Below are 21,127 nucleotides of genomic sequence, written 5' to 3' on the forward strand. Positions count from 1 at the left end.
AGCGCTGTGAGATCCAGTGTGAAGTGCGTTCAGCGAAGAACACAAATGACTCTGTTTAAAACCAGATGAAACGGCTCTGAAAAACAGGACTGTGTGCAACTTTACAGTCAGAAGGCTTTTTAATCTACAAATCACCATCAGTAACCAAAGATTTACTGTTGTAGCACTGCACAATGGTATTATGTGGAAATGTGGGTACATTTGTGTCAGATTTTATTATGTAATTAATGAAGTCATGTATTAAAGGAGACGTCCACTTCCAGAACAAAAATTGACAGATAATGTACCCCCTTGTCATTCAAGATGTTCATGTCTTTCTTTCTTCAGTCGTAAAGAAATTGTGTTTTTTGAGGAAAACATTTCAGCATTTTTTTTCAGGATGGTGCCCCAAGTTTGAACTTCCAAAATGCAGTTTAAATGTGGCTTCCAACGATCCCAGATGCCGTTGTAAATGATCCCAGCCGAGGAAGAAGGGTCTTATCTAGCGAAACGATCAGTTATTTTCATAAAAATAATACAATTTATATACTTTTCAATGTCAAGTCTTGTCTCGCTCTCCCTGAACTGTGTTTGTCCCGGTTCATGACAGAAAAATTCCCATCTCATGTTCTCCCTCAACTTCAAAATAGTCTTATATTGCTGTTTTACCTTTTTTGTTAAGGGTGTTTGATCTTCTTTGCATGTTCACTTTGCAAGCACTGGGTCGGTACTTCTGCAGCGATGTAGGATGATTTTGAAATTATTTTTGAAGAAGAGGAAGAAAATACGATCTGAGTTTTTCGACATACCCTAACTGTCTTGAACCAGAATACACAGAGTTCAGGGAGAGCAAGACAAGATGAGCGTTTAAGAAAAAAAGTATATAAACTGTTTTATTTTTATGAAAATAACCGATCGTTTTGCTAGATAAGACCCTTATTCCTCGGCTGGTATCGTTTACAACCGCATTTGGGATCGTTTGAAGCCGCATTTAAACTGCATTTTGGAAGTTCAAAATTGGGGCACCATATCAGTCCATTATATGGAGAAAAATGCTGAAATGTTTTCCTCAAAAAACAAAATTTCTTTATGGCTGAAGAAAAAAAGACATGAACATCTTGGATGACAAGGGGGTGAGTACATTATCTGCTAATTTTTGACTTCTCCTTTAAATGTGTTGAAGGAGGAGTAATGGAATATAATTACAGTATTTTTTGTGATTAGGCTATATCGTTTATGCATTTATACTAAATGAATTTAGACTGTTTTTCATACAAATACCTAGGAACCATATTACATTTTTACCGTGGTATTGAGGTGCCATGTTTCTGGTTTTATCTGTTATCATGATCTATGGATGATACTATAGAAGAGCAATGGTTCATTTAAAAAAGATATTACTGATTTTGATAATGAAAATACATCTGAAGCTACTATCAAATGTGTATTTCAAAGAGACAATTTTTTTAATATATATTATTATTATTAATATTATCAGGCAACACAAACCTGTTTCTTGATTTGAAACAATGTTACTTATTAAAACATGCAGAACTAAGAAATTATTTTTTTTTTCTTTTAAGATATTTATTTTGTTAAGGAAAAATGACTGGAAAAAGTGTGAAGAATTCAAAAAACATGAAGTGTTCTGACTATAAAGAATAGTTTGAAGCCACAATTAACCGTCTGGTTTTTACAACTTTCACATTGTAGAAAAATATGCCTTAAACGTGAAAGAAATAAAAATAGATTAGATATCGACTGATATGAAAAAAAATTGTGATAATTTTTTTGCCATTAGGCCCATCCCTACTTTTAACACTGAATAAAGCATGCAATCAGTACCTGAGATTATAATTGTCATAGTCTGTATGTTGTTGTTGTTGTTGTTCCAGCCGTGACATCACAGAAATAGAAACCGTTTCTAAAATAAACTAGTTTGGACAAAAACTCAGATTAACATGGAAAAAATACCTTTTATCCTACGTCCTGTCATCTGCTGGAACAAAACTTTCTCATGAGTGTGCGTATGACAGTTAGTGAAAGCTAGAGATTACAGTTTATAAAGTTTGAAATAAGGATATTTTTCATACACAAATGCATCGATTAACTTCAGAAGGACTTTATTAACCGCCCAGAGCTGTGTGGACACTTTTTATGATGGATGGATGCACTTTATTGGACTTTAAAATCTCAACAGCCATTCACTGCCATTTATACAGCTTGAAAGAGCCAGGATTTTTTTTTAATGTTACTCCAGTTGTATCCGTCTGAAAGAAAAAGGTCACATACACTTGATGGCTTGAGGGTGAGTAAATCATGGAGTAATTGTTCTTTTTGGGTGAAGTATTGCTTTAATTTCTTTCAAGAAAAATATGCTTACTGACATACTTGTAGAATTTGTCCAAATGTGTCTTTTTGGACAGCTGCACTGTGCACTGGTGTTGCATAATGAGGTTTTAGAACTAATGTGTTTGTTTCTGCACATAAAAAGCGTTTCGGACATCTACAGGAAGCAAGGCTGAGAGACTCGATTGCGCCGCCACACCTTAATTGGCTCATGCATCCATGTGCTTTATCTGATGGGCCGATAAGGGTTCATTACTTTCAGCTGACCATGCCGAAAATGTGATGCTTGTTTAAACAGGAAGACTGTTTACATTGTGAAGGTACCTAGAACTGAAGACGGTTTGGTATTTGTGACAGGAACAGTAAGGAAAACATATGGCTTTTTCAATATCTCTCACAAGTTTGTTCTGCATCATTTAGGTCATGCTGTCTGTCAAACACTCCTTGAGCTCAGCTTCATTAGTATTCAGTGGTGGTTGCGCAGCGGTGGTTAAAGTTGCACAGTAAGGCTCTAGTGAAACACTAAAACTCACTGTTTCCCTCAGCACACAGGAAGACATGTCTGCCATGAGCTGGTTTTTAAACTGTAACCTCTCTAGAAAGGCTGAACGAAGGGCCCAACAAATTAATTTTCTTTCTGTCCTTCTCTTCCACAGGCTGTGAGCATAAACAAAGCCATCAACACACAGGAGGTTGCTGTCAAAGAGAAGCATGCCAGGAATATCCTTTTGTGTCAACCTCAAAGAGAAATATGAAGGAGTGTGTGAGAATTATGATGCTTATTTTATGATGAATAAGCATATGGCATCAACCCCAAACTTGCTATCTACCGGATAAAATAACTGTGATTTTTATTTTATTCTGGCCATTGAATGACATACTTTTTGAATACCTCATGAATACCTCAAGATAAGATACTAGGTATCTATACATCAGACAAACCTAAGTGGCCAATTATTTTACTTTACAAACTTTACAAACATTTAATTTATTTTATCATTTTGCTTTCCAATGAACAGCCTTTGAATTTATTTATTTATTTATTTTTTTAGACAATTCAAGCTAAGATACTAGTTATCCATATACCCAGGCAGACAAATTTTTATTTTAAAATTATTTTAAAGTTTTAAACTTGCTTTTTAATTATTATTATTTTTTTTTTTTTTTTTTGTATTTTGTATTTTGTATTGTAATCTTGAAGAGCTTTTGGACTTGCTTTTATCTTGTTTTATTAATTAATTAATTAATTGTTTCATTTTTTGAGGTATATAATTAGAAGGTAATATGAGGTATTGTGTTTTATAAAATTGAGAATTTAAACATGCTTTTTATTTTATTTTATTTTATTTTGTTTTATTAAGTAATCAAAATTGAGGGTTATTTTATTTTTTTAAACCTGAAGAGTTTTTAGACTTGCTTTTATCTTGTTTTATTATTTAATTAATTAAATTTTTTTCAAAATTTGAGCATTTAAATGTGCCATTTTATTTTATTTTATTTATTTTACAATGAACAGCCTACTTAATGCATATCTGCCAATGTTTTATACTTGAAAAGCTTTTAAATGTACTTCTATTTATTTATTTTTTTAAGTAATTAGAATTGAGGGGTATTTTATTTTATAAACTTGAAGAGCTTTTAGGCTTGCTTTTATCTTATTTTATTTTATTTTATTTTATTTTTGAGGTATATAATTTGAAAGTAATATGAGGTATTGTATTTTCTAAAATTGAGCATTTTAAACATGCTCTTATTTTTTTATTTTATTTTATTTTATTTTATTTTATTTTATAATGAATAGCCTACTTAATATATCCAGACAGACCAATTCAATATATATAACTGCCCAGTAACAGCCAAATTTTATACTTGAAAAGCTTTTAAACTTGTCTTTTTTAATGTTATTAATTGTATTAATCTTATTATTATTTTTTTTTTTTTTTGAGAAGTCAAATTCAAGAGGTATTTTATTTTATAAACTTCAACATCTTGTTTTATTAATTAATTAATTTTATTGTAATATGAGGTATTTTATAAATGTGAGCATTTAAACCTTTTATTTTATTTTATTTTATTTTATTTTGCTTTTAAACATACTGTTTTTTTCCCAGTTTATTTTTATACAAATATGCTTTGTAACTGTGGCTGCACATAATTGTTTCTTTGCTCCAATACTTAGTAAATTCTTAATAATCATTTAACTAATATGGTTTGGTTAGTCCTTCAGAAGGCTTATTCAGGTATCTGGAGTATCTGGATTAGAAGATAAAACAAAGATGCAGACTTTATAATCCCACACTCCTCATTTTTGTCCTTGACTGGTGTCTTCACCGTGCATATTGGGCACGCATCATGAGAAGGGGGCTCACACATTCTGGCTTGCTGTCAACCGCCTGCCCCTCTCCAGCAATGCAGTGCTCTGCTGGAAATTTTGCCACGTCTTCCATAAACTGCTGAGGGACGGCCATCCAAACGTGAGTACATACAGCCGTATTATCTCTTACACACCTAATTCCACCTCATTCCATTCCCACCTCTAACTGTCCCTTAGTCACTTCTTGATATCTGAATATCTGCTTCTCCCTTTGATTATTTTTTTTACTCACACACTCAAATCAACTCCCCATAGTAATGCAGCATGCATCAGTGACACATGATGTGTGTGTAATCCATATTGAGCAATTCCACATCAACTCTCACAACCCCTTTTCCAGAAACCTAATCATGTGTCTACTTAGCATTTAAGGCGTCGTAGGTACACTCCTGACACAAAATCTGTTCAAAAAGGCAGGCTGCAGCCATCTAAGACAGCAAAGCAGTGCTGCATATAACCTTTGTAGAGTATTTAGACCCAAAATACATTGTAATATTACATTCCATACTGAAAACTGTCAATAAAAATTGTCTAATTAAGACTGCTCTTAGTTAGAAGAATGTTTCACCCAATGTTTGTGTTTGCTATGCTTACACTGTATCATATGTTGGACATAAAACACCCCGCACTTTGGATACCTCCTTTAATTTCATTAGTCAAACTTGAACTGCTGAATTGATTATGATAATAATGATAATGATAATTATTGTACTATTTGCCAAAAAATGTATTTATTTTATTTTATTTTATTTTATTATTGGAGGATGGTATTATGTAACTTTTATTTAAACAATGAAGTAATTTTATAATAGCTTTTAATTGTATTTTATTTTGAGGTATCTTATTTGAGGGTACAATTAGGTATTTTTATTTTATTTTGAGGTATCTTATTTGATGGTAATATCATTTTTTTTATTCATTATTTTGTGGTATCTTATTTGAGGGTGAAATTATGTATTTTTATTTTATTTTGAGGTATTTTATTTGATATGAGGTATTTTTATTTTATTTAGAGTTGTTTTTTTTTGAGGTGATAAGAGGTATATTTATTTTATTTTGAGGTATGTTGTTCGAGGGTAAAATTATGTATTTTTATTTTGCGCCTGAGGCATCTAATTTGATTTTTATTTTATTTAGCTGTATCTTATTTGAGGGTAAAATTAGGTGTTTTTATTTTATTTTAAGGTGTCTTATTTGAGGGTGAAATGAGGTATTTTTAATTTTATTTTGAGATATTTTATTTGAGGTTGATATGAGGTATTTTTTTATTTTAATTTGAGGTATTTTTTGAGGGTAAAATGAGGTACTTTTTGAGGTATCTTTTTTTAGGGTATTTTATTTTCAGGTGTCTTATTTGATGATAATATGAGGTATTTTTATTATTTTGAGGTATTGAATTTGATGTTAATATGAGGTATTTTATTTTGAAAAATCTTGTTTTATTGAGATCTTATTCGAGGGTAATTAGAGTCTGTTTTATTTTATTTTTAGAATGCTGTCTCAACTCTTTCTCTGTCTCTCTCTGTCACCTCAGGTTATTAAGGACTCCATGCGGCACAAGGCTGACCTGAATGACATGAGCAGGATGTGGGTAAGCGTGTGAACACAAGTTGTGGGTGCTGGGTTTTAATGATTTTCCACTAAAACGGAGGCCCGCTCAATATAACTCTGTCGTATTGAATGAGGCCCTGTCGAGTTCCCTTGAGTTTTCATCTCATTGTGGAAACTGTCAGTGTGTCAGTCAGCAAGCCATTTCGCCACTGCTGATTGACAGCTGAATAGCTTGGCATTCTGTGTATGAGTCAGACGCACTAACTCAGCACAGAGATGATCTGTAATTAGCAAACGATGACGTGAGTGTGTGTTTGTCACTCTGGAGGAACGCTTACAGAGCTTTGCTTGTTATGACTGTGCCACTCAAACATCCCTCATAGCTTATGAAACGCTTTTACCAAGTATGTGTTGTTGGATGTTTGTATTCTTTTTGGTCTTTTAAATCCCCCTTTTTCTTGAGTAACCTATGAGTGCCACAATGACAGATTCTAATTTCCGTTTGCACTGAAACGTTTTCTATATAACCGTTATCATTTATGTGTGTGGAGCATCTCGAACTCCGTCTTTGCATGTTGTTGTGAGTTTGGATTTATTATAACGTTCATCTGGCATCGCAACGTGTGCTATTTCATCTGATTTGTAAGGTAAATCATTTATAAACCTACGCAAACACAGGAGAATACATCATTATCTTTCTCAGTTATGCTAACTGTTCATCGCTATTTCAAAACAAACGTTTAAACCCTCACACGTTTTGATGTCCACATATTCAAGAAATTACAGTGGTTGTAGCATTTCTATCATAAATAAATGGCCAAATAGTAGAGATTAAGTGGGTATTTTAATTAAATGTTGTTTAGTCAATATTAAACAGATTAGATTGCACAGTAAAGTGTAAAAACGGTCGTCAGACCGTTGGCGCCATCTGCAGGCATTTGTTGTGTAATATACATTAGCTCTGTTGTTTATACTATATTATGTATTTTAACATAATAACGTAAAGTAATCCGATTACTCGATTAATTGTCAGAATAATCGACAGATTACTCGATTACTAAAATAATTGTTAGTGACAGCCCTATATATCGACATATCTAATAGTAAAGATAACATATTCCAGGTAATTTTTTTTTCTTTATTAAATACAATATAAAATACGAATGAAATAATAGTACTACATAGATATCGCTTTTTTCGCCACATATTAAACCTGATTTTTTTTATTGTGAATATGAGATTGAGCTGAAGAATGAATGCTGTATCAGATGCAGGTAATCACACTCGCTCAGTCCATCTCTCTCTCATAATACTTGACGTAATACAGTGAGCTTATGATACAGTAATACAATAAGCTTTCAATGAGGCAAATTAACTTTCTTTCATTACTAGTTTTTAAAATGACGTTTTCAAATTAGTAACGGAGCTTGGGCTCCACTGTCAAACTGAGATTTGAATCTGTGGCGGAAGGAAGTAGTTCTGCACAAAAGAGGGTTTTTTAAGATATTTAGTTTACTTTAGCATCATTTTCAGCAATGTAAGTGTTTCTAATGCAGTTTACGATCAGCTGTGTATCACTTGTCAACAGGAGGGGTCAAATGGAGCATGCTGAGTTGCAACTTTGTTTTACTAGAAAAATCTTTAGTTGAGTATTTGCTGATAATGCGCTGCAGGGTTAGACTCTTGAGAAACATTTCCTTTGAGCAACTCTGTCCCCTTCCTGTTATGATGTCACAGTAAGTGGTGAAGGGAACAGGAAGTGAAAGAATGAGCTCATTAACTTGACTTGCAGCTGGTCCTATTATACGTGTACACCAAACATGTTAACAAACACCAAACATGACCTTAATCTGCCCACAGTGACTCATACTTTAGACTGTGAAGTGAGCTGATGAGCTGAGAATGAGATGGGGACTCATTAGCTGCTTCTGCTGTTTTGGAAGGACATTGACATCATTTCCTTTTGAAGCATTCAGTGTTTTTCTTGCACTTACGCTCCTTCTCTTCTCAGGGTCATCTGAGTGAAGGCTATGGCAAGTTGTGCAGCATCTACCTCAAACTGCTCATCACCAAAATGGAGTTTCACATCAAAGTGAGTGATTGAGGCCTTGAAGGAGATTTCAGAAGAACATCCATCTTCTGACTGTCCTTCTCAGATGTTTATTTCCAGTCTTCTTTTAGTTATTTTGTGATCCTATGACAACTAATTACAACTAATTAGAAATTACAAAAAGCCCCCCCAAAAAAAATACATATAATAACAAATATATGCAAGAAATATTCAAATATATATCTAAAATTTCTATATATATGTATAAGTTGTATTGTTTATTATTTAATTACTTATTATTATTACTATTAAATTCTATATGTGTGTATATATATATATATATATATATTAGGGTTGGAGCCGAACCCGAATACGGTATTCGGAAAGGCACAAATAGCGTGCTTTTTACAAATACTTATTTCGAACAAATACTTAAAAAAAAAAATATTTGTATTCGGGAACAAGAAAAACTTTATATCAAAAAGCTGCGTTTCCTCATGAGACCGCAGTGCATGCCCACATGAGTGAGTGAGTGACAATCAGGAGTCGGAGGGGTTGGGGGCAGGGCTCGAAATTGCGACCGTATTGGTCGCATATGCTCCCAAAATTTAATCTGCGCGACCTCAAAATATATTCGGAAGCATTTGTGCGAGTGCAAGAAAGTATTGTGGTGCGACTTGTTTTTATTTCTTTACAAAACTTTCGCTAGCCTAATACTGCCCAGAATGCTGTGAGCTGATACAGTGACAGTTTCGCCGTTCTCTCCAACATTACATAACTAACTAAACTTGATCTTTACATTCTTAACTTTAATGCAGAATTTAGATATTAGTCGTCAATCACTCCCTGTCACTGATACTGCGCTCCGCTGAAACTCGGAACCGGAGCCGTTTTTTCTCTCTTAACCAACCTCTGTTCCAGATTTGCACAAACTACATTGCAATTAGGGGTGTGTGATATGACGATTTTTGATTGTGGAGAATTAAAATGTCTCCACAATCTGCTTTTGAAGAAATATACTATATTTTGTGCTACAGCGCACGTTCTGGCATACATTCACATCAAATGATAACTCCACTCACGCAGGGGCGTAATTTCCACTGGGGACACACTTTTCAAAATCCCGTTTGTGTCCCACCACTTTTAAATAGTTTTGTTAAATTAATGTCTTGTATTGTGGAATGGACGCTCAGCACCGCAGAGAGTTTAGCGCCATCGTTAAAACGAAACCGAAAGTAAAACGCGCGCGCGCATTCAAAAGCAATTTTAATACCCCACGTTTAGAGAGCGACTCCCCAGTTCACCTTAGCATAGCTTCCCGTCACTCATTAACTTAGTTGAAACTCCTCACATGGATTTGGGCAACCAAATAGAAAAGAGTGTGGCTGCTGCTGAGCCATCTCTTGGTCCTCCACCAGCCAAAAAAAGTGTGTAGAAGTGTAACGCAAAAAAAATGGATTTTTACGCCTATATATTTTGAATTTTACTCGAATACAAATACAAATACAAATACTTTTCCCCCTCAACAAATACAAATACAGATACAAATACCGGCTGCTTTGCACACCCCTAATATATATATATATATATATATATATATATATATATATATATATATATGTATATATGTATATATGTATGTGTGTATATATATATATATAAATGTACTGTACACAAATATACATATATTAACAAATACACAAGAAATATTCAAATATATACAAGTAATTAAATTTATATAAATAAAAAAAGATTTATTATTCTGAAATTGCAATTTTTTATATATATATATATATATATATTGTGTGTGTTTATGCATATAATTATTATATAAAATAATATAATTTTATTAAATTACTTAAAATATATATGTATTTTAAAGTAATTTAGTGAAATGTAACATTTATTTATTTATTTATTTATTTATTTATTTATTTATATATATATATATATATATATATATATAGTTTATATAAAAATTATATAATTTTATATAATATAATATTAAAATACCCTTTTATATATTTTTAAAGTAATTTAATAAATATTTGATTTAATAATAAATAGTAAAATAATAACAATTTATATATATTTATATGCAAGTAATATTCATATATAAATAATATAGATTTATTGTTTGTGTGTGCATATATAAATATAAATTTCAATAATATTATTTTAATATTTGTTGTTATTAATAAAATATTTTTATTATATATATATATATATATATATAATTTATGTATAATTGTATATGTATTGTAAAGTTATTTGATAATAATAATAATAATAATAATAATAATAATAATGATATGAAAAAAAATTGTATGTATTTATCGATTAAAAATGCATTCATTATTTTATTTTTAATAATATAATATGTAATATATAAAAATGTATAAGAAGTTAAAGTGTGTATATATATATATATATATTTATCTTGATGGACTGATATGTAGATTTATAGATAAACAAACAAATAAATATAAATAATAATTTTAAAAACTTTTTTTTTGTGAATAATCATAGTTTGGCAGAATGTCTTGCAATATTGCCTATTGCCTAGAATGTTTTTTTTTTTTTAACCCAGACAAGCTTTTTGATATGTTTTTCCCCTGCTTCCTGTGTCAATATGAAATGCGTCAGTACAGGATTTGTCAAGCCATTTTATTGGTAATTTAAAGGCTATTCTGTCAGATTCTCACAAAAATAACATTTACCCCACTTGCTTTCCCAGAATCCTCGTTTCCCAGGCAACCTTCAGATGTCAAACAGACAGCTCGATGAGGCGGGTGAGAACGACGTCAATAATTTGTGAGTATTGCTTTGTTTCTCAAAAGCTTTGTGTTTTTTTTTTTTTTTTCCCCCAGTCTGTTTTATTAAATAAAGCTCCAGAATTGCTCTGTGTGTTTGTGGGATGGGACTTAAACATGTGTTCTCTTCTTTCAACACATGTAGCTTCCAGTTGACAGTGGAGATGTTTGATTACTTGGAATGTGAGCTGAACCTTTTCTTGGGCGGTAAGTTTAAAGTGGAATACAGGTGTTTGAAAAATCCCTTTAAATTGCCAGTCATCTTGGTTGTGCCACCAGGCAGCTGTTTTCTACATAGTTAGTAGGCAGACAAATGCAGATTCAGCATTGAATAGAGAAAGAATGAAATCTCTTTTTCAAGACTGTTTTTTAAAACCTGTTTTTTTACCTTAGGTCATAGTTAAGAACAGCAAATGTGCATTTTATAGTGAAAAAAACAGGTGACATCTCTATTGGGATAGTTATTTGTGCTGAAAATGGCAGTAAAATCAGGCAGGAACATTGATAGATCTCAGTGTGCTTGTGCTGGAAGCATTAGGGAGAAGTTAATGTGAGTGCTGTTGGCTGAACAGCAGTTCCCTGGCACAGGAAACCACACCTCTCTGTGTGCTGAGAAGACGGGGTCTCACAGGAGCCTGCATCACTGATCACCAGAGAGACGGACGGACTGAGGGAGGGAGGGAGTGTGGGCATGAATGTGAATGAGGAAATGGGCAATGAGAGGGATCGATTGAGAAAAACAGCATGTAGAAGGGAGTAGAGTGAAAGAGAAATTCATAAGACAAAAGAATACAACTTGGCAGTTGAGAGTTGGGCCTTTTAGAGTATTTTAAACATATTTTTAGGTAGTAGGGAAATGGTATTTCTAATAACTGCATATTACAAAGATATTACAAAGAAATACAAATATATATTTTAGTATAAATGAATAGGTAACACCTTACAATAAGGTGTCGTTTGTTAACATTAGTTAATGTATTACCCAAAATGAATGAACAATGAACAATAGATTTATTACATTGTTTATTAATCTTTGTTAATGTTGGGTAATAAAAATACAGTCGTTCATTGTTCATGTTAGTTCACAGTGCATTAACTAACTTGTGATTTTAATAATGCATTAGTAAATGCTGAAATTAACATGAACTAGCATTAATAAATGCTGTAGAAGTATTGTTTATTCTTAGATCATGTTAACTAATGTAGATAACTAATGTTAACTAATGAACCTTATTGTAAATCGTTGCAAATTAATATATTATGCGTATTATGATGCGATTTGATTTATTCATGATTTATTCAATTTATCATATAATCATGTATAAACAAAGTCAAAAACAATCAATTAAGTTATATATATATATATATATATATATATATATATAATATGTATATATGTATGTATATATGTATAGTGATATTGATTTATTTATTTATTTATTAGTGATATTTATTTAGTGGTAAACTTTATTGTAAATTAATATATATATTAATATATGCATATTATAACTTTTACACAATCAAAATATTTCATAATAATTATTATAAATCGTGAATATAAATTATTTGCAATGCACAATTTATTTTATTATATATATATATATATATATATATATATATATATATATATATATATATATATGTTTACTTATTCATGATTTGGGGAAAGTTACTTTTAAGAGTAATGCATTGCAATATTGCTTCACATTTATTCTAGAACTAAAGAAACATCTTACTCACGATTTCTCTCAACATGGGGACAGTAGAGGTTTCGTTACCCCCAACACTATATATATATGTGAGACAAAATGTCTATAAATAAGATAAACTTTATTGTAAATTAATATATGCATATTCACACAATCAAAATAATATTTATAAATTAATATTTAAAAATAATTATTATAAATTGTGAATATAAATTATTTGCATGCACAATTTATTTTAGAATTTATAATATTAGTTTATAATTTTGTGTTAGTGCGTAAGACAAAGATACTGATCCTATAAGGGGTTTTAGTATCTGTGGAGTGATGGCTTTTTTTTTTTATGTTTCTTTGTTCGCAGTGTTCAGCTCGTTGGATATGTCTCGCTCCGTGTCGGTGACGGCAGCGGGTCAGTGTCGTCTGGCCCCTCTTATCCAGGTCATATTGGACTCTAGTCATTTGTATGACTACACTGTCAAACTGCTCTTCAAACTCCACTCCTGTGAGTCCATGTATCACATCTCTCTCTTCACACACATGCAAAGGAACAGACTGCAGACAAAAGAGAACCAAATCTGTTTTTTTTTTTTTTCTTTAGTGGATTAGTTCACTCCAGAATTAAATTTTTTGGATAATTTGCTCACCCCTGTGTCATCCAAGATGTTCCTGTCTTTCTTTAGTTGAAAAGAAATTTTTGAGGAAAACATTCCATGATTTTCTCCATATAGTGGACTTCAATGGGGAACAACAGGTTGAAGGTCATTTGCGACTGAAAAATATTGCATGCGACTATGAAAAAATATATATGAGCACAAGTGTGACCTGATCAGCATATTTGTGTTTGCACTTAGGGGAGCTTCAAAATTCTGTGTGTTTTGCAGGGTTGAGTAAAGTTTTACAGACATATCTCCCAAATCTTTTCATAAACAAACAAAGTGTAGATAGAACTTTGTGAGATTGCAGTGAACTAAGATGAGTGACAGCTTTTAATGATTTTTAAGGGAGTTTGTAAATGTAATATTGATTTAATACAACGGTTCAATAAACAAGAAGGTAATATTAAGTGACTTACATTGTTTGAATAGAACACTTTTGTCTAAGTTTTGCTCTATTTCGTCGAATAGCCGCAGCTAAGCCACTGCGCATCTCCATTCAAACACAGCGGCGTTTCATTTGTGAATGTGCACTTTTAAACTAATTTAGTGAATCAATGATTCAATTACCCATTCATACAGACAGTCACTAGCTTCATTCATGAATGAGTTAGCCGTTCGAACGAATCAAATGAATGAATGATTCCGTAATTAAATCAGTGACTTGCCGCCACCTCCTGGCAGTTTTATTTTTATAGTATCTTTTCAGTCATTTAAATCATTTAATATTTCTAGATTCAAAATTGTAGATTTTAAACATTAATCTCAACATGAATTTATGAATTTAAATGTCACCACTGAGTTTCATTAAACATCACCTCTGAGTTTCATTAAACATCTCAAAATACACCTACAAGCCACTTTTGTGTTCTTCTGTGCCACCTCTGTAGTACAAATTCATTTTGTTTAAACTGATTTCATTTGATTTGTAATTTAGTCTTCTTATTCTACTTGTTCTTATTCCATTGTTAAAAAGCTTATATATATATATATATGCCACCAAATATATATATATATATATATATATATATATATATATATATATATATTTTTTTTTTTTAATTTGACATAAAAGAAGACATAGCCTACTTTTAATAAAGTTAGAAAAATGCCATTGCAAATGTAAAAACAAAGTTCCCCTGTAAATCACTTTAAGGAGTCAAATATCACCTTGTAATGGAAAGGCAAATTTTTGATCAAACTTTTTAATTATTGATTAGAAGGTGCTCCTAAAATTTTTGACTGTGCTTCTGAAAAGTAAAGTAAGTGTAGAGACCTGGAATGAGCAAAGAAAGTCAAACTCCCTTTACAAAGAAAGGTAAAACAACTATGTCGGACGATTTTGAGGTTAGAGGAGAAATTGAGATGGAGTTTTTCAACCTACCCTACCTTCTTGAATAGGAGTACACAGACGAGGAACTAACCACACGTGACCTTTTCAACTTGAGTACGTAATGTGTGAAGTCATGGATGCGCATCGCAGAGCTAGTGCAGGATGAGCATTTGTGGTTATAAGTAAATGGTTTATAATGTATTATAAGAAAATGACCAATCGTTTCGCTAGATAAGATCCTTACTCCTTGGCTGGGATCATGTGGAGCCCTTTGAAGCTGCATTGAAACTGCAATTTGGACCTTCAACCCGATGATCCCCATTGAAGTCCATTATATGGTAAAAAATCCTGGAATTTTTTCCTGAAAAACCTTAATTTCTTTTCGGCTGACAAAAGAAAGACGTGAACATCTTACATGATATGGGGGTGAGCAAATGATCAGGAAATTTTAATTCAGGAGTGAACTAATCTTTTAACAGTATGAGCAGCACAACTCGCATGGAATGTGTTTTTTTTTTTTTTTAAATTTCTGATTTGTGGCACTAACATACGTGATACTAAATCAGGTCAGGTCAGATGCAATGTGAATATCAGTATTCATTTTTATTCACTTTTATTATTTAAATTATGTATTCTAATAGGAAAGTTGTAATTGCTCTGCATTTGGCACTGTTCCTTCGGTTATTATAATAAAATGCAATAAAAATAGAACTGAAAATAGTGCACTCTCTCAGTCCTCTCATTCTCGTGTATTCCAGGTCTGCCAGCAGATACTCTGCAGGGCCACAGGGATCGCTTCCAGGAGCAGTTTAAGAAGTGAGTCTGTCAGTCACTATCCAGTCAGATCAGCTGCCATGAGTCACACAGACTGCCACTATTTTATTCTTTTGTCATTTCTCACTCTCTCACTCTTTCCTTTCGCTCCGTTTCTCTCTCTTTCCAGACTGAAGAGTCTGTTCTATCGCTCCAGTAACCTGCAGTATTTCAAGAGACTGATTCAGATCCCACAGCTTCCTGAGGTGAGACTCCTGCATACCAAACAGATTCCTGCCTGACCTGAGTCCAAAAATACAGCTAGTGGAAAGAAATTATGTAACTCATTTACATATCTACAGCTTAGTTTTCTACCGTCAGGATTTTCAGCTGTACTTCATGAAGATACTGCAGGCTGCAACAACAAACAACATATTTTCATTTAATTTGCATGACATTTGAATTCAGATTAAAGGCTAAGTGAGCTATTTTTTCATTCGTTTGAGCAGCATAGTCACAACATAGTGACTTCAACTCAACCAATGCCGTGAGACTAGGGCGGGGCTTTCTGTTTTCTCAACAAATAGGGAAGTGTTTTGGAAAAACCTGTTTGAAAACGCATCCCAGTAGTTTGCTTTCTTCACATCTCTCTTCAGAATCCACCAAACTTCCTGCGGGCGTCAGCCCTCTCCGAGCACATCAGTCCAGTGGTGGTGATTCCAGTGGAGTCTTCGTCCCCTGAGAGCGAACATGTTGTAGAAACAGAAGACCTGGTGGACACGGACATCCCACCTTTACCGGTACCACACACAATCTCACTATCCAGAACTCTGTATGGTTTCTATTTAACTTGAGTTTCTAAAGACAATGATTTTTCTTAACTAGAGCGCTGTGGACAGCAAATTTGACGACCTCTTTGGCACCTCAGCCGCTACAGACCCCTTCAACTTCAACAGTCAGAACGGCATGCGCAAAGATGAGAAGTAAGTCTTGGAGATACTGTTGGAGAATATAATAAATAAGTTATACAAAGCTCTTTGAGTTCATAAAAACGATTTATAACACAGTACTCTTGAATATGTATCTCTCATCTCAGAGACCGTTTGATTGAGCAGCTCACAGCGGAGCTACAGGCCCTGAAAGAGGAGCTGGAGTCCTTCAGATTGGAGGTAAAGAGTAGGAGATGAGAGGAGGTCAAATCTGATAAGCTACTGCTTGAAAATATAAAGAAATGTGTGTTTTATTCAGTAAGGATGCATTAAATTAATCAAAAATAATTGTAAATACATTTGTTATGTTACAAAGGAATCCTTTTTCAAATAAAGCTGTTAAGAAAGTATCATAGTTTCCACAAAAATTTTACATGCACAACTGTTTACAACGTTGATAATTATCGGAAATGTTTCTTGAGCAGCAAATGTACACATTAGAATGATTTCTGTAGGGTCATGTGACAGAAGACTGGAGTAATGATTCAGCTGAAAATTCAGCTTTGCATCACAGGAATAAATTACATTTTAAAATACATTAAGATAGAAAATAATTATTTTAAATTGTAATAACATTTAACAATAGTACTGTTTTTACTGTAGTTTTGATCAAATACATGCAGCATTGGTGAGCATAAGAGAATTTTTTATAAATATTTCACTGACCCCAACTTTTTGAAGTGCAGTGTACTGTGGAAGATGAAAGTGATATGTCACTGATTATTTTTTGCGTCTTCCACAGAGTGGGCGTCTTTGTCAAGCACTACGGGGGCGTGTGAACGAGCTGGAGGCGGAGCTTGCGGAGCAGACCCACCTGAAGCAGCAGGCGTTGGGTGAGAGCGAGTTCCTGAGGGCGGAGCTAGACGACCTGCGCCGGGTCAAAGAGGACACAGAGAAAGAGCAGCGCAGCCTGAGCGAAATCGAGAGTAAGAGTTTGATTTTGTTCCAGTATATAATATTTTGAGTGTACACTGGATTTCTTTTATTTCAGATATTATATTAAAGCGGTCGTGAACTGAAAAATCTAAATTCCCATGACCTTTTGACATATGTGAACCTGGACCACAAAACCAATCTTAAGTAGCACAGGTGTATTTGTAGCAATAGCCAAAAATACATTGTATGGGTCAAAATTATCGTTTTTTTCTTTTATGTCAAAAATCATTAGGATATTAAGTAAAGATCATGTTCTATGAAGATATTTATGTTCTATGTAAATATATCCAGACTTAATGATTGATTAGTAATATGCATTGCTAAGAACTTCATCTGGACAACTTGAAAGGTGATTTTCTCAATATTTTTTTTTTGTTTTGTTTTTTTTTGCACCCTCAGATTCCTGATTTTCAAATAGTTGTATCTCGGCCAAATATTGTCCTATCCTAACAAACCATACATCAGTGGAAAGCTTATGGAAAGCTATTATTCAGCGTTTAGAAGATCTATAAATCTGTTTCAAAAAAATGCCTGATTTTGTTGTCCAGAGTCATATATAAGAGGTCATTTCAGAGCTTAAAACTTTCTTGCTAGTCTACAAACAACTTCTATTAAAGCCAGTCTGCCAAAACGACAGGTTCTGGAATGTGCCACTTTATGACATAATGGGTGTAGCTAAACCCCGCCTCCACAGTAGAAGATCAACACCTGCCTCTACATCGCTGCCTGTTTAGCCCCACCCACCGATTCATGCTTTTAGTGTAAGTAACGAGAGGCGAACGCAGGTCTACGCAGAAACCAAAAGATAAAGATGACTCTGAAGACAAAAAAGTTCAGTGCAGTTCCAAGTTGTGGAAAAAGAGTCTGTGCATTGCCTTCCTTCTAATCCCTTCATTAGAATTAACTTTTTTAATGTTCAAGATTTTAAGTTCCAGATCATGTCAGTGAGAGCTCGGTCCTTTATTCACTTTATTTTACCACAAATTTGTTTACAAACAAGGGGCAGTTCAATGCAGGATTTTCAGAAAGATTGCAACTGTAGTATAAACAGTATTTATGCATTTCTAACCTAAATCACAGCAGCTCCCATCTATGAAGGATGTAGGCTGTCAAACATGCATAACTGTTAGCCAATCATAGCAGTGGGCCTTTACTTCAGAGTCTACAATCCACCACGCCTATTCAAACAGAGCGTTCTGATGAAAACAGGACAGAAAATAACCTTTTACTTATAAATTATGATGTTTTTTGATGTAAAAATCTCACAGTACAAAATAATAAAAATGGCAATTCATGAGCCCTTTAAATTTTCATGTTAATATTTAGAGAATTAGGACTGACTGTTGTTAGGGCCTTAAGACAAGCCATTGCTCTGTTCCTCTTTCGATATTAAAAAAAAAACAGGCTTTCCTTCCTTTTTGGTTTGTTTACACTTAGTGGTTAACCCCAACCTGTTGCTTTTTTGGAACATCAGTTCTGCGTTCATATACCAGCATATATTGTGATCTAAATACAGTGTTACAGAATATTAAAAGGATCTGAGGCATGTTAAGGCTTGTGTTTTTGATACTTGTCGATATTTTGGTTGTGTGTTTTTTTGTAGGAAAAGCACAAGCTAATGAGCAACGCTACACCAAGTTAAAGGAGAAATACACAGAGCTGGTCCAGAGCCACGCTGACCTGCTAAGAAAGGTGAATTGATGTTCTTACAACTACATTTAGTTTATACATTGACTGTTTATAAATATATGTATATTTTTATAGGGCAAATGATCATGCTAATACATTCAATTAACACATTAAAAGGATAGTTCACCCAAAAATGAAAATTACACTATGATTTATTCACGCTAAAGGCATCCTGGGTGTATATGACTTTCTTCTTTCAGATCAATGCAATTGGAGCTATTTTAAAAAAAAAACAACTTCTTAGCTCTTCCAAGCTTTATAATGGCAGTGAATGGGTGTTGAGATTTTGAAGTCCAATCAGTGCATCCATCCATCATAAAAAGTACTCCACTTGGCTTCTGGGGTTAATAAAGGCCTGTATATATATATATATATATATATATATATATATATATATATATATATATATATATATATATATATATATATATATATATATATATATATATATATATATGTATGTATATATATATGTCATTTTATTTATTTCACATTTCTTTCAAACTGGAAATGAAAGATGAAAGGTCAAGCACATTGGGTTGCAGGATACAGTATCTCGCTTAGCATGCTTGTTTTGGCAAATATAGTCGGTATTTTTTGTTTCCATGTAGATAGTAGATGGAGAATTTGCATACTGCATAGACACAGTGTGCGCACTACGTGTTGCTCAGCTGAGCTCCAGTGTCAGGCCTGACAGTAAACCTGCAGGTGGTTTGGCTCCCCCACCAGACTTCTGTTCCTGCAGACTCTGCTCTATTTCTTGCACAGATGAAACTTGGCACTGTGTTCCTCTGCCACGCTTGGAGGCTGTCATCACACTCGCTCCCATACAGCCGCACGCTCTGATCCCACCACAGAGACATCCGACAGTGGGTGCCACGTCCTTGGGAAAAGAACTGGGTCAGCCAAGAGTCTTGGCTCTGTGCTAAACTGTACATGTCTGTGTGTTTCACAGAATGCTGAGGTGACGCGTCAGATGACGGTGGCCCGTGCTGCCCAGGACGAGGTGGAGAATGTAAAAAAAGAGATGCAGGACAAATTGAAAGCCGCTCAGGATACTGCCAGTCATCAGGTTGGACAAAAACCACATGCATGCACACACACACTTGCACACTCCCTCTGCCTGATGTATCCGTAGTATGCTTGTCTTACACTTCCCTATCCTCATGTATGTGCACGAGTAGGAGAAGGCTCAGTTAGAGCAGCTTCAAGCTCTACAAGCTGAGCTCATGTCCAGCAGATCTGAACTAGAGACCCTGAAGAGTACCGTCACCTCCTCCCAACAGGTGGGACCTCACCCTCTACCCATCATTTTCTTCCTCTTCACCTTTGTCTTGAATCCATCTCCATTCCTTGTTCTAATACTGTATAAAGGGGTCATGAACTGCATTTTTTAAATTCATAATGTTCTTTGAGGCCCACTTATCAGGGTTCGTACAAGGTGCTTAAAGTACTTCAAGTACTTGAATTTGACTTTTTGAAATTTAAGGCCTGGAAATCCCTTGAAGAGGTACTTGAAAAGTGCTTGAATAATTGAAAGAGTGTATCTAAATAAATGTGTATTTTTGTCAATAAGCACATATCTTTTCAAGCAAAATTCACGCAGTTCAAAAAGCATCATATTTTTTTTTTTATTTATTTTATTCAATATCATAAAACTGCAGTGCTAAGCCAGTAGTAGTACTGACAGTGTCGTGTAAACATGGCTGAAGAAGGAAAAAAAGAGGAACAGATGAACCAAATCAAGTGAGTCATTTACGCTGGAACCGCTCTGATTGATTCCAACTCGTGACTTCGATCCATTTCAAGCGATTCACTAGCAAAAACCAGATCAAATTAAAAGAGCCATTTAGTTTTGAATCTGAAACAGAGCTTTTCGTAACTCTGAATCAGTTAAACCATTGTGACGCAATATGATTCACAGTTTCAAAACGTATCGCAAATCATTTGAC

At 33.6% G+C, this 21,127-nt stretch overlaps 1 protein-coding gene across 2 annotated transcripts in view; it reads left to right on the top strand.

Moving 5' to 3' along the window:
• hip1 (huntingtin interacting protein 1) overlaps positions 1-21,127 on the top strand; it is a 60,630-nt gene that overhangs the window by 22,956 nt on the left and 16,547 nt on the right. For both annotated transcript variants that reach the window (XM_051129566.1, XM_051129567.1), the window contains exons 2-17: positions 2,985-3,048; positions 4,660-4,802; positions 6,237-6,293; positions 8,265-8,345; positions 11,041-11,117; positions 11,262-11,323; positions 13,184-13,324; positions 15,567-15,624; positions 15,752-15,827; positions 16,218-16,361; positions 16,447-16,544; positions 16,658-16,730; positions 17,293-17,476; positions 19,090-19,178; positions 20,131-20,247; positions 20,360-20,461. In XM_051129566.1, coding sequence (XP_050985523.1) covers positions 2,985-3,048; positions 4,660-4,802; positions 6,237-6,293; positions 8,265-8,345; positions 11,041-11,117; positions 11,262-11,323; positions 13,184-13,324; positions 15,567-15,624; positions 15,752-15,827; positions 16,218-16,361; positions 16,447-16,544; positions 16,658-16,730; positions 17,293-17,476; positions 19,090-19,178; positions 20,131-20,247; positions 20,360-20,461 — 1,566 coding nt within the window. The remainder of the gene's footprint in view (positions 1-2,984; positions 3,049-4,659; positions 4,803-6,236; positions 6,294-8,264; positions 8,346-11,040; positions 11,118-11,261; positions 11,324-13,183; positions 13,325-15,566; positions 15,625-15,751; positions 15,828-16,217; positions 16,362-16,446; positions 16,545-16,657; positions 16,731-17,292; positions 17,477-19,089; positions 19,179-20,130; positions 20,248-20,359; positions 20,462-21,127) is intronic.

The sequence above is a fragment of the Labeo rohita genome, chromosome 15 (assembly GCF_022985175.1).
Source record: "Labeo rohita strain BAU-BD-2019 chromosome 15, IGBB_LRoh.1.0, whole genome shotgun sequence".
NCBI classification, from domain to species: Eukaryota; Metazoa; Chordata; class Actinopteri; order Cypriniformes; family Cyprinidae; genus Labeo; species Labeo rohita.